At 37.6% G+C, this 14,690-nt stretch overlaps 1 protein-coding gene across 3 annotated transcripts in view; it reads right to left on the bottom strand.

The window, feature by feature from the left end:
* rap1gds1 (RAP1, GTP-GDP dissociation stimulator 1) overlaps positions 1-14,690 on the bottom strand; it is a 71,190-nt gene that overhangs the window by 44,123 nt on the left and 12,377 nt on the right. For 2 of the 3 annotated variants that reach the window (XM_067418661.1, XM_067418780.1), the window contains exons 2-3: positions 14,292-14,402; positions 9,531-9,653 (exon numbers count right to left, since the gene is read on the bottom strand). In XM_067418661.1, the coding sequence (XP_067274762.1) occupies positions 9,531-9,653; positions 14,292-14,402 (234 nt within the window). The remainder of the gene's footprint in view (positions 1-9,530; positions 9,654-14,291; positions 14,403-14,690) is intronic. The other variant, XM_067418729.1, reaches the window with a different exon arrangement.

The following is a 14,690-nucleotide window of genomic DNA, read 5'->3' as shown; positions in this document are numbered from 1 at the left end:
ATCGAAATCAGGGCTTTCTACAACTAATCAATAAATTGATAAAGAATTTTTTTTTTTAATATTAAATCATGTAACATACTGATATGCCGATCAGGCATAACATGTTTGTGATCTAATATTGTGTTGGTCCCACTTTTGCTGCCAAAACAGCCCTGACCCGTCAAGGCATGGACTCCACTAGACCCCTGAAGGAGTGCTGTGGTATCTGGCACCAAGATGTTAGCAGCAGATCCTTTAATTCCTGTATGGAAATTTTACCTTTAAGGCCTGCATGGATCGGACTTGTTTGTTCAGCACATCCTACAGATGCTCGATTGGATTGAGATATGGGGAATTTGATGGCCAAGTCAACACCTCAAACTCATTGTTGTGATCCTCAAACCATTCCTGAACCATTTTTGCTTTGTGGCAGGCAGGACACAATCACCAGGGAATACCATTTCCATAAAAGGGTGCACATGGTCTCCACAATGCTTAGGTAGGTGGTATGCGTCAAAAGTGACTTGCCTATTTCTCATAGTGCATCCTGGTGCCATGTGTTTACCAGGTATTTGCCCAAGTTGTTCCAACAAGCACTCGGCCATCCATGTGATGTAAAAGAAAAAAATATTCATCAGACCAAGTCACCTTCTTTCAGTGCTCCGTGGTCCAGTTCTGATGCTCACGTGCCCACTGTCTTTCGGCGGTGGACAGGGGTCAGCGGCTATGCAGCCCCATACGCAACAAACTGCGATGCAATGTGTATTCTGACACCTTTCTAGCAGAACCAGCATTAACTTCTTGAGCAATTTAAGCTATAGTAGCTCGTCTGTTTAATCGAACCACACAGGGCAACCTTCGCTCCCCTTGTGCATCAATGAGCCTTGGCCGCCCATGACCCTGTCCCTGCTTCACCACTGTTCCTTTCTTGGAGCACTTTTGATAGATAATGACCACTGCAGACCGGGAACACCCCACAATAGCTGCAGTTTTGGATTTGCTCTGACCCAGTCATCTAGCCATCACAATTTGGCCCCTGTCAAACTTACTCAAATCTTTACATTTGCACATTTTTCCTGCTTCTAACACATCAACTTTGAGGACAAAATGTTCACTTGCTGCTGAATATATCCCACCCACTAACAGGTGGCGTGGTGAAGAGATAATCAGTGTTATTCACTTAAACTGTATAATTTTCACCATAATGTTACGCCAGATCGGTGTGAGTATTTATGTTTGTTTTATTTTTTCTTGCAACATTTGTATTTTAAATTCCTTTTTCGCACAGCATACATACACTTACATTTGTTAGTGATTTGTTCCCCCTAATAAAAAAATTATAATATTTAAAAATGTTAGCTGCAGCTCTTGTTAAAATGTAATTATGATCATAAGTTGCAAATGTTAAGTGTTCACTGCAGGAAAAATTATTTATTTTCTCATATACATTCACCTAAAGGATTATTAGGAACACCTGTTCAATTTCTTATTAATGCAATTATCTAATCAACCAATCACATGGCAGTTGCTTCAATGCATTTAGGGGTGTGGTCCTGGTCAAGACAATCTCCTGAACTCCAAACTGAATGTCAGAATGGGAAAGAAAGGTGATTTAAGCAATTTTGAGTGTGGCATGGTTGTTGTTGCCAGACGGGCCGGTCTGAGTATTTCACAATCTGCTCAGTTACTGGGATTTTCATGCGCAACCATTTCTAGGGTTTACAAAGAATGGTGTGAAAAAGGAAAAACATCCAGTATGTTGCAGTCCTGTGGGCGAAAATGCCTTGTTGATGCTAGAGATCAGAGAAGAATGGGCCGACTGATTTAAGCTGATAGAAGAGCAACTTTGACTGAAATAACCACTCGTTACAAACGAGGTATGCAGCAAAGCATTTGTGAAGCCACAACACACACAACCTTGAGGCGGGTGGGCTACAACAGCAGAAGACCCCACTGGGTACCACTCATCTCCACTACAAATAGGATAAAGAGGCTACAATTTGCACAAGCTCACCAAAATTGGACAGTTGAAGACTGGAAAAATGTTGCCTGGTCTGATGAGTCTCGATTTCTGTTGAGACATTCAGATGGTAGAGTCAGAATTTGGCGTAAACACAATGAGAACATGGATCCATCATGCCTTGTTACCACTGTGCAGGCTGGTGGTGGTGGTGGTGTAATTGTGTGGGGTTTTCTTGGCACACTTTAGGCCTCTTAGTGCCAATTGGGCATTGTTTAAATGCCACGGCCTACCTGAGTATTGTTTCTGACCATGTCCATCCCTTTATGACCACCATGTACCCATCCTCTGATGGATACTTCCAGCAGGATAATGCACCATGTCACAAAGCTCGAATCATTTAAAATTGGTTTCTTGATCATCACAATGAGTTCACTGTACTAAAATGGCCCCCACAGTCACCAGATCTCAACCCAATAGAGCATCTTTGGGATGTGGTGGAACGGGAGCTTCGTGCCCTGGATGTGCATCCCACAAATCTCCATCAACTGCAAAATGCTATCCTATCAATATGGGCCAACATTTCTAAAGAATGCTTTCAGCACCTCTTTGAATCAATGCCACGTAGAATTAAGGCATTTTTGAAAGCAAAAGGGGTCAAATACAATATTAAGCCACGTTTCCACCGCAGGAACTATACCCAGGAACCAGGAACTTTGGGTGGTACTCTGTGTGTTTTGACCGCAGGAACCAGGGTCTAAATGAAGTTCCGGGTAAATATTTCCCCCTCCAAATGGCCTAGTTCGCGAGGTAGTACTTTTTCAAAGTTCAGGAACTTTCGAGGGCGGGACTTGGGCGCTGAACATGCTGATTGGTTGAGCTCACGCAGCATTTTATTTCAACCGGCATTTTTAAAAGTCTTTTGCGAGGTTTGGTCTACGTTCAGTAAATATCAGTCTAGCTCTCTGTCTGATGGCGAGCGTTCATCTCAGCCATCTCACGTTCAATGTCCGTAATAGCTGATAATAATATACATTGTCATTTTAAATCTAGCTTTACAAGCTTTCTGAATAAGCTAGTGCTCTTTTCTGTCATTGTTAATTACCTCTTTAGTAAACCTATACATAACCAGCAAAAGCACCACAGCTTGAATCTCTTCCATACTCATTATTCATTTTTTTACAGTCTATTTCTCACCATGTAAACAACCTGACCGATTACTTTTAAGTGTGCATCCTTACATGACGTGACAGCGCGCGCCACGCTCATGTTGACAAGAGAGGAAAGCTCATTTTTCTGAGGGGTAAACTTTTTATTTTGTAAGTTATGAAGATAATGTTGGAATAATGACACAGCGTATATATTGCCCCAGGCAGTTTTTACTTTAACTGCGCCTGACAGAATATTTTATTTTCTGAGATGATTATTACACTTTACAACAGATAAATAGCTTATTATATAATACTGTATTAATCCTGGTGGCCGTTAAGAGTTGCTATGGCTACAGTTAACACATTCCAGCTGCTGGAGAAAACAGCGTTGACATTTTTGATGCGGCAGACAAACTGCATGTGACAAAATGATTGCGATTGCAAGTCATCACATGTAAACACCCGACCGGTTTAGATAACGTTCAGTAAACAGTCCACTAAATCTTTCAATCGGTACAAAAAAATGTCATCATTTTTTGTTCATTTTTGCGGTTGCGCAAAAATGATTACTGTCCGTCACTGACTCGAGGAGCAGTCGCGCGCAGTCCTACATCACCGGACTAATTCGCCTAATCTTCACGGAACTTTAGATCGCGGTGGAAACTAGGGTTGGGCGATGTCAATTAAATCGGCAGCTGACGATGTGTACAGTAAAACATCGCGATGGACGATGATATCGTCCGCGGGGGGGGGATATTTTCTTTTCGTTTCGTTTTCGTACTAGAGCTTAGATCGGTTCAAAAAAATCAAGACTGACCCTACCCAAGGTGCGACTTAGCTCAATAATCCGCAGGTGCGCGCTCATGAACCCAGCGGTAAAATGATGTTCGTTCAAATCCAGCTCAGACATGGCATAAATCTGTAGCTTACTATACTTGTTGTAGCCATTAAACAATGTTTTTAATTTATGTTTAAATATTATAGCCTAGTATTATTTATTAATTTCGTCTGATTATGATAGGCTATAAGTGCAAAGATGCGAGTGGGTCAGAAATGATTTTGGTGGTTATATTTAGTTTAATATTAAGTTTTGTTTTGTAAAAAGCCTCTCTTTCGTTTTGTACAGATTGCCTCTTAATTTTAATAAAGGTTTCTTCGGCCAATTGCATTTATTTAATTAATAAGAAGCAAATAAGTAGCCTAGACTATGAGGTCGCGGAAAGCGATCGCTTTCAATGATCATGAACTGAAGCGCGTCTCAAATAAACTGAAACTCAGCAGGCTCGCCTCACAGACATGAGGAATATGTAGCCTAATATGTGTAGAAACTAAAAGATTTAAATAAGCATAGTGCAGTGTTCAGAACTCACACGGTAAACAACCAGCTTAATACAGATGATCACGGCGATGAGCATGAGCAGGATGTTAAAGTTTAAGGGATTTTTTTTTTTACCTCATACTGAATATGTTCGGGTGAAAGCACATTTTAAACAGGTAGCACTTATTCACACACGAACTAATCCTTCTCTCTAATGCATTAAAAAACATCTTGTAGTGCTTACCTGCATACAGTTATCAGTAGCCAGTAGGTAGCCTATACAGTTATTCTATTAGCCTATATGATTTTGAATGAGCAGACATCTGTATTGATCCGTAGATAAAATAACTGATGAAAACGTTCATCTTTCCAAACATACAAACAAATTTGCACTGCAAAAAGCATCAATGATATTTAACTTTTGATAAAGCCAGTTTGGCATAGTGGGGGGAAAATGCAAACATGTTCCAATAAACCACGTTGAAACTAGGCTCTTAATCTCCTATTGTTTACTTTTTATAATTTTTTCAGATAATGCAGGTTATAAACCGAACTTTATAGTGATATTTCAGAGCTTACTAAAATATTTTAGCAGTTATTAGCCGCAAATTTCCTCGGAGCAAAGACAGAGCGGTGTGTCTGATATCACTGAGAGAGGCGGGGAGCGGGAGATGGTGAACCCGGAGCGGAGCTGGAGCGGAGGGATTCTTGAATGCTTAGAAAGAGCGTGGAGGGGAAATTGCCGCCGCTCCACTCCGCTCTGACTCGCAAGACTCCAGAAGGGCGGGGGCGTGGCATCACGATGGTGTTTCTCCATCGTGATGTCGCACAGCCATCACGATGGACGATGATATCGTCCATCGGCACAACCCTAGTGGAAACGCAGACAGTTGCAGGTTTGGGGGGGAGAAAAGTTCCTGTAAAAAAGTTCCTGGGACAAATTGTTCCTGGTAATTTTGGTGGAAACGGGGCTTTAGTATGGTGTTTCTAATAATCCTTTAGGTGAGTGTAGTACTGCATTTCTCAGGATTGCATCATGCGTAGTGCAATGTGTTTATCAGTCAACTCAATTTTAATCTGTTTGTTTGTTTTGAGATCGACTGGTTCTGCTGCACTGATCTTATACTAAACTTATAGCTTACATGCGAGGCTATCATTTCCTTCACGCTGCCATTAGCATTAATAATGACATGCATGAATGGCCACAGACTCGACTGCAGCATCAGTGAAACTGGGGGAGAAGAATGAGAGAACAGCAGAGACAAACAAACAGATCTATGAGGAGCAAAAGATGATTTAAAAATGTTATTGAACAGGTTTCTATTAAGAATGATATTACACACTAGTACTAATGCCAGTGAAAATGAAGGCAGAATATTAAGGCTCAGAATGATTGCCAGTTTTTTATTACCTCTATCTGTCCTAAAGATTTATTCTCATAAAAAATGTATATTCCTGAAAAACTGAAGAGTACTTTTTGGACAGTACATATAAAATCATGAACGCACACAAAATGTAGACTCCAGTCATATCAGTCGCCTAATAAAAGCCGTTTTCTTCTACAAGGAGCAGGTCCAGTGTTATTTTAGTATTGTTGACATTTTTATTTTTACATTTTACATTGTGTTTTGTCATTTTTAATCTTTGCTTCTTCTTTTTTTTTACATGTCTATACATTTATTTCAATTTTAGCTTTAGTTATTTAGTACATCAAAATTAAAGTGTGAAATGATGCTGAAATAAGATATATATATATATGAAAATGTTGTTTTGAAATGGTTACAGTTTTTGTTAACGATCATAAAAACCCTGAGCGGGTTGCCTCATTGGGACTGCCATGTTGAGATCACATGACCAGCTTAGGTCAATCAGGGGGTGTCAATCAGAGTCTCATCTCCCACTCCCTTCAAAAGCCAGCTGTGCTTGCACCATGGCGGATTCGCTAAAGTACTATTCGCACGGAATTAGTATTATCTAGGGACCTCTGTGATTTAAAAATTACTCCCCCACATCTGAGTTTTGCGTGGCACATTCACACAGGTTAAGCAAAGCCTGTGATTTTACTCAAATTTACTGACTTCTCCCGGATATGATGTCAAAACTTGTAAATGTTTTTTTGTTATAGATATAGCAGTATTAAATCATAAACAGGCATCGATATCATTTTGATTATTTTATAGTAATAAAAATAATTTCGTTCAGTTAGAGAACAGACGCCATGAACTGAGCACAGCCCGGTGGCAGGAATCAGATTTCATTTATCACGAGTGAGAAGCTGACAATATACGGTGGAAGATTCAGTTTCAAAGCTAAATATAAAAGCGCCCATTTAAACAAGCTTATCATTGTACTGTACTGTTATGTTTTTTATTAAGAATAGTATTGATGTTAATATTAAACACACCATTCAAGCAATTTGCTCCCAAATTGATACTCATTCTAAAGTGAAAGTATAATCCGTGCGGCCACACAGGAATTTATAATGGTGCACATTATTACGGAGCCTCCATTCTTCGTAAAAGATAAAAAACCTTGCAAAAATGATATACGATCCGCCTAATCCTGGCCAAATCACAGAGATGTCGATTCGCACGGGACTCTTCTTCTGTGAAATATGGTAGGTAATTTGCGGGGAAATTTTTACTTTACAAATTACAGACATGGCCGATTCGCACGGGATTAAGATTACAGACATTCTCTACAATTATTACAAATCACCAGAGGTCCCCAGATAATAATAGCCCCGTGCAAATAGGGCTTAAAGCTATTTTTCGAGCAGAAAGACTAAACACGTCGCCAGTGAGGGGTCCTGTTATTTTTAATATTTAAAAAAATGTGTGTGCTGCTGCGCATCCCCGTGTGTGTAATAAGCAGTGTATGCATGCTGTGGAGTGACCTATAAGCTCCTATTAACAACGTTCTTTAAATAATAAAAAGAAATATTGCACCGTTGACTTAGACCAACCATGTTTTGTTGGTCAATGCTGCAGTTGTTTTCAGTTGCCTCAAAATAGCAAAATGCCAACAATGTGCATTAACACACCTTGATTTCAGAACAGCACGCCCATGGGTGCACAAATGGGCCCAAATGCATTTGCTATTGAAACAACGTGGCACAGGACGTGAAAATTATAACAGTGTCGGGCTGAAACTAGCAAAAATCACTTGCATCATGCCACATTGCACAGGGTGTATAATAGGGCCCCAAGTATAATTGTCCAACTGCTTTTAGTGCTTTTCTAAAATGCCATTGTTAACTGAAATCTTTTGCTGAATGAGGAATGAAAAATTAGGAAATATTCCCAACGGTAATTGGTGTGTGATAACACTGGTAATACTGGCTGGGGCTTTTGGATTGCTAATTCTAAACCGAAAGTATAATGCACACAGTGTTTTAAATAAATTAGTCTGAGAGTTAAGCTTCCATAGGCATGAACTGAATAAGCTCGCTCTACTCTGCACATTTTACTTTCGGTTTAGAATAAGCGCCAATTCAGAGGCTTAAATGGTGTGTTCAATATATTTGTTATGTATAGCAAAACAGTACAATGGAAGCTCACTTAAATAGGTGTTTTTGCATTTAGCTTTGAAACCAAATCTTCTGCCATCATCTTGTCAGTCTTGAACTCTTGTTCAGCTCATGCTGTATAAAGCTGACACATTCAGTTTTTCTTTGTAGTGTCTGTTCTAGGGATGCACCGATACCATTTTTTCAGAACTGATCCGATTAGATATTAAAAATTCTATGTAGAATTTCTAAACCTTAGTGTGGTTTGAATTGAAAATCACTCATTTGTGAGTTAAACACAATCAACTAAATACAGACTTCATTATAAAGAAAAACAACAAATAAAATATATATATATATATATATATATTAAATCACAATATATGACAAAAATAGCCTACTAATAAATTTGATTAGTGAATAATTAAAAAGCAAAAGTTACAAAATCACAAGTGCACAATACTTGTATAAAATCTAAACATTTAGTGGGGGGAAAATAAAGGAAACCACAAAAGTGAATAAGTGTAGCTGTAAATCTGGTAAAATGTTACACAATACATATTCATGAAAAACAAGTAAATATATTTATAGAAATAGGGCCTATATACAAAGAAATGACATTTATTTTAAATGTATAGTCAATCTTTTTGATGAAGCAGTAACATATTATAGATAGGGTAGATCAAGAAAAGCTATTAATAAGGCTTTCATAGCGCAAAAGTATTATAATAGAGCGCAGGATCGCAGGACATCCCATGCGCAGGATGATGCGCTTGAAGCCACGCTCCGTGCCTCCGTCTGCATTGAGAAGTTCAAAACTAGATATCGACGTGTAGTATATCTGCAGTATTCTTATAAGCCATTTTTTTTAACAGTTTAACATTTCAGTTACTGTGTGTGAAGAACAATATAATCTTTAGTGCAGTGTTGTGATCTAACAGACGCCCGGTAGAAAGTAACACGATTTACAGCAATAAACGCCAGCAAGATAAAGTCATTTTATGAGAAACCATAGAGCGTTATCTACAGATCAAGCATAATAACAGAAACAATAAATAATCTTGGAGAGAGTTTCACAGTTGAACTGTGAAAAAGTTTCACAGTTTTCACAGTTCGACACAGTTTAAAGCTGAATGGAGAATGACTGAGCCGCAGCGGAGGGAAGCATGATTGACGTGAAGTTGAATTAAATTACTTAAATATTAATCTGTACTCGCATTAAACTATGGAATGGCTTTAGAACATTAATAATATAGTGCACGAATCATGATGATGCTTTATAATGTTTTTGTGCCTTCGTGAGGCACTGGGGCTTAACAATAACAGAATATTATGCGCACAGTATCGAATTTGGATCGGTCCTGTCTGACCGATACCCGAGCCGGCAAATAATGGCGGATCGGAACAGATACCGATCCTAAGTATCGGATCGGTGTATCCCTAGTCTGTTCTCTAACTAAACAAAATTATTTTATTACTATTAAAAAAAATAAACGACGGTGGACAAGTGATGTAAGTGGTGTTGTGTCTGAACACCGGTAACAACGACTATCGCAGCAAGCCTACACTGCATCCAGACCACTAGGTGTCAGAAATCCAAGTAGTAGCACTTACCATTTTTGGCCACCTCTGCAATGATGTTGGCTACTTTTGGTGTACATGAGTTCTGCTCAGACAGAAGAGCAGGCATCATGGCAAGAACACCCATCTCCTGGATCTTTTCACTAGTCTCAACATCTGAAAACAGAGTGAAGAACATCAGTGAATACTATAATACTATGAGAGGATCTGACCTGCAAACACAAAGGTTAAAGATTCAGTCACAAGCAGTGCTACAGGGACTGAAGAATCATTGAGATAGCACACATGCAACATCACAGCTAGTTTAGATATTTGGTCTGACAGGTTCATATTTCTGCAATGGAAACGCGTAAGTTCATCTATAAAGCCTTTTCACAGACAGTGATTTAAAACAGTAATTAACAGCGTAAGTCTAGTACAGGTTTGTATATCTTTATATTAAAACATTTATAGCAACACTAACACATTAATATTTTATCATACCTATAAATTACAGTATTATTAATTATTAATACAGTATTTATTAATTATAAATTAATATTATATATATTACATCTATTTGAGCATTATCTTTGTAAAATAGCACAGGTTTTTTATATCTAAACATACACTTAAAGGGTTAGTTCACCCCAAAATGAAACGTATGTCATTAACGACTCACCCTAATGACGTTCCACACCCGTAAGACCTCCGTTCATCATCAGAACAGTTTAAGATATTTTATATTTAGTTTGAGAGCGTATGGAAGTGTAGGCACACTATACTGTCCATGTCCAGAAAGGGAATAAAAACATCATCAAAGTAGTCCATATGTGACATAAGTGGGTTAATTAGAATCTCCTGAAGCATCGAAAATACATTTTGGTCCAAAAATAACAAAAACTATGATTTTATTCAGCATTGTCATCTCTTCCGCGTTTGAAGAGAAGAAATGCTGTTTCCGTCCAAATCATGAATCAATGCGCTGATTCATGACCGTTTGAATCTTTATTTGAGGTTTGAAAACAAACACGGAAGAGAAGACAATGCTGAATAAAGTCGTAGTTTTTGTTATTTTTGGACCAAAATGTATTTGATGCTTCAAGAGATTCTAATGAACTAACTAATGTCACATATGGACTACTTTGATGATGTTTTTATTCCCTTTCTGGACATGGACAGTATAGTGTGCATACACTTAAATACGCTGTCGAACTAAATATAAAATATCTTAAATTGTGTTCTGAAGATGAACGGAGGTCTTACGGGTGTGGAACAATAATAGGGTGAGTCATTAATGACATCAATTTCATTTTTGGGTGAACTAACCCTTTAACATCAGTCAATCCTTCATTAGACTGTTATGATATTATGATATGATAATAAAGATAGTTGTTGTATAGTTGTTGCTATTTAATGATAGAACTTCAGTAATTAAAACTAAAACTGTTGATAACCATGTATGAATGCATATTTGTCATTTAACTGAACTTTGGACTGGTGGTGGTGCTTAAGATATTGTTAGTGTTTCTGTAAAAAAAAAAAAATATAGTAATATCATAATAAAAATGAAAAAAAACACTGATAAAAAAATTTTAAAAAAGCACTGATGATACTCAGTTCATGAATATATATATATCGCTGACAGCATTTGCTCGAACTGATTTGCTGTAATCAAAACAGAGACAGAAAAAGATTAGCGCCAGCCAATGAGATTGTCGTTTGAGCATTAGTTCCGCCCACTACTGGACCAAAAGCTGTGAAAACGGACGGTCGCACGAGTTTTAATGAGCATAACCTGAGCGTCATACCGATCTCGAGTCCCACGGTGGAGCTCCGGAAAAATAAAAGGAGGAGTGAAGACAGGAAATGACGAGAGAGGGCCAGGTCTGGATTTTATATTGGTGTTTTGTTTTAGTTTACTAAAGTTTATGTTTATTTTAATATTAAAGTTTTCAGTTTTTCACCAGTTCCTGCCTCCTCCTTCCCTTAAATTGAACTGTTACAATCACATTTGTTTCATTTTTTTGTTTTAATTGATGAAGTAAGTGTTGAACCTTAAGGCTTAAACATACTCCGCAAGAACAGAGAAAAAAAGTTCTCACTCCCAGGGCTGCGAGAACAAAATGACGTCTTAAAGCTTGCAACATACTCTGCAAGAACAAAGAATTTGTTTGTTTTCTCGAGGTGGCAAGAACAAGAACAAAGTTCATTCTGGCCAGGACATTACATACTTAATGAGAAAATCAGGTGCCAATCATCTGCATTAACCCCGCCCACTTTAAATGTATGACCAATCACACAATACTTCTCGGACACCCGCCAGAAAAAAAGTTCTGCTCAGGCGATGTGTCAAGAACAAGCTGCGAGAACTCCCAAACCAGGGCTGCGAGAACAAAATGACGTCATTTTGTTCTCGCAGCCCTGGGAGGGAGAACTTTTTTCTCTGTTCTTACGGAGTATGTTGAAGCCTTTACTCTCCTGCGTCGAATTCTTCTGCAATCCAGAATGGCAGCACATCTGAAAGGTTTGTTTGAGCTGCGCCCTCTACTGTACAGGCGTGAATTTACATTTCCTTTTGTATTTGCACCTTTGGTGGTAAGGGCCTTTATATTTGCCAAAAATAGAATTGGAAATAATTTATTCATTTATATTTTTATTAAAAACAAACAAGCAAATGTAATGCAAAAGTAACGTAACATATTACTTTCCACAAAAAAGTTACTAAAGTTACTAAAAATAAATAAGAAACAAAACTAAAATCAAAAGTTATAATATATTATATTATAATATATATATATATATATATATATATATATATATATATATATATATATATATATATATATATATATGACAAAAGCACCAATATATAACAAAATACTTAAAATAATTAATTTAAAAGATTAATAAATATTATAACAGTGCATAACAATACTAAAATAACACTGATTTATGAGGTTGATACAATAAGCAGAAATAGCCACTTGAAGAAAAACTAGCCACAGAATTTGCAAGTTTGATAGATAAAGTCTTTCAACGTTTGTCTGAAGCACTTAAAGGCCCAGTTTCACAGGCAGAGCTTAGATTGAGCCAGGAAAAGGCCTTAGTTCAATTAAGACATTTAAGAAGCTTTTAAGGGGCCACGCCCAACCCCTGAAAAACAACCCACACCATAATCTCCCTCCACCAAACTTTACAATTGGCACAATGCAGTCAGGCAAGTACCGTTTTCCTGGCAACTGCCAAACCCAGTCCATCAGTTTGCCAGAAAAAGGTGTGATTGGTCACTCCAGAGAGCATGCCCCCACTGCTCTAGAGTGCAGTGGCAGCGTGCTTTCATCACTGCATCCAACACTTTGCACTTGGTGATGTAAGGCTTAGATGCAGCTACTCGGCAATGGAAACATATTCCACAAAGCTCTCTATGCACTGTTCTTGAGCTAATCTAAAGGCCACACAAAGTTTGCAGAAAGTTGGCTAAAGTTACTATTGTTCCCAAATGCTTACACTTACCGTGGAATATTTAGTAGGAGATGTCATGAATTGACTTATTGCACAGGTAGTGTAATGGAAATTTTGAACAAACTATATAAAACCATATAAGGTGTTTTTGATATGCTTTTGTTAAGTATAATGGGAATTCTAGTTTTCTGCACTAAACATTTTTGTTTAATAAACTTTGATACTCTTCTCAATAGAACTAGTATTCGTTGCCTGTAGCCTTGAACAAGTTCTTGGAAAGTTTTGTTTTCACTTAAGGTGGGACAGCTGTAGATAACACCAATTAGGGAGTTTGTTGTTGTGTTTTTGTTTTATTAGCCCTCCCTCACCCACTGACATGAGTGTATAAAAGAACGAATGAGGGGCTTTGGTTTTTGTCTTTTCTGATTGCACACCCTGCATGTCCGAATAGACTTTCTTGATGAGAATAAAAGCTTTTAATTTAAAGGCACTTAGCATGTGTTTTTCAATTCCAGCTTCACCATAATTATTAAAATTTCTTTTTCCCATGACATTGGCAACCTATCATGCTTGAATTCACTGAGCTCCTGAGAGCGACCCATTCTTTCACAAATGTTAGTCGAATGTCTGCCTATCTAGGTGCTTCATTTTATATAAACCTGTGGCCATGGAAGTGATTGCAACCCCTGCAATGCTTTGGAGGGGTGTCCCAATACTTTTAGCAATATAGTGTATGTCAGTGCAAGTTAATTTCAGTTGAAATAGCTCAAACATGTATTTAAGTCTGGGACTATCTTAAGTTTTGTCTGTGAAACCGGGGGAAAGGCATTCAAGAAGACTAAACATCCATGAGTAGAACCATATAATCTACTTGGTTTTCGTTGAGTCTGTATAGTCACTGTTTATTAGTTTTTGACAGACATAAATCACAAAGTCCACACACATTTACCACTTAATTTCTATTATTTTCTGCACAATCATTCATGAAGACTGACACACCATTATTCTAATTTTACAAAATTGTCTATTATTGTTGTGTAAAACATTTAATGTAACCCCACCCTTTTCCAGTCAAATTTTGTGCTTTTGGCAGGGAAAATGTTTTCTTTTCTTTTTTTTTATATCATTGGCTACATTAAATCACAGCAACATGACACAGCAAAAGAAAACTGCAAGGTCCTTATTAACTAAATGGATTTTAGTCAATCCTGCATATTTGCAGATCTGAATATAAAAGATATATATGAGCCCTGACCTTAAGTCAAGGTTCCTTCCCTTCGCCAACATTCTTTATTTCAGATGTAAGGAATTATAAAAATTAAAAGCTATATAAAAGATATGCAGACTTACTATTGTGGGCCAAAGCTTTGAGCAAGCAGTCCAAGCAGCCCTCAACACTGTCTGAAGCGCTGTCTGCCGATGAAAGCTTCAGCGTCTTCAGGGCTTCGCTTAGGTTATCTGCTGATGGAAGGGAAATAACCAGTTTACAAGTGCACAAAATTATATAAAGATAAATTACTTGTGTTTATAAGGCACAGCATACTCAAGGAGCTAAAAAAAAAAAAAAAACTTCACAAGGCTTGGTAAAGTATTAAATAAATAAAAATCAAGTACCCCCCCCCCACCCCCTTATGCTTTTTAAAATATTACATTTCATGCAGTGTGTAATATAGTTGTTTGTGAATTGTAAAAGGTCTGCAAAGTTTTAAAGATCAAACTGCATGTCAAATAAAGTTGTCTTCTAAAAAA

The sequence above is a fragment of the Pseudorasbora parva genome, chromosome 1 (genome assembly GCF_024679245.1).
Source record: "Pseudorasbora parva isolate DD20220531a chromosome 1, ASM2467924v1, whole genome shotgun sequence".
In the NCBI taxonomy this organism is placed as follows: domain Eukaryota; kingdom Metazoa; phylum Chordata; class Actinopteri; order Cypriniformes; family Gobionidae; genus Pseudorasbora; species Pseudorasbora parva.
This window is presented reverse-complemented; position numbering and strand designations above follow the sequence as displayed.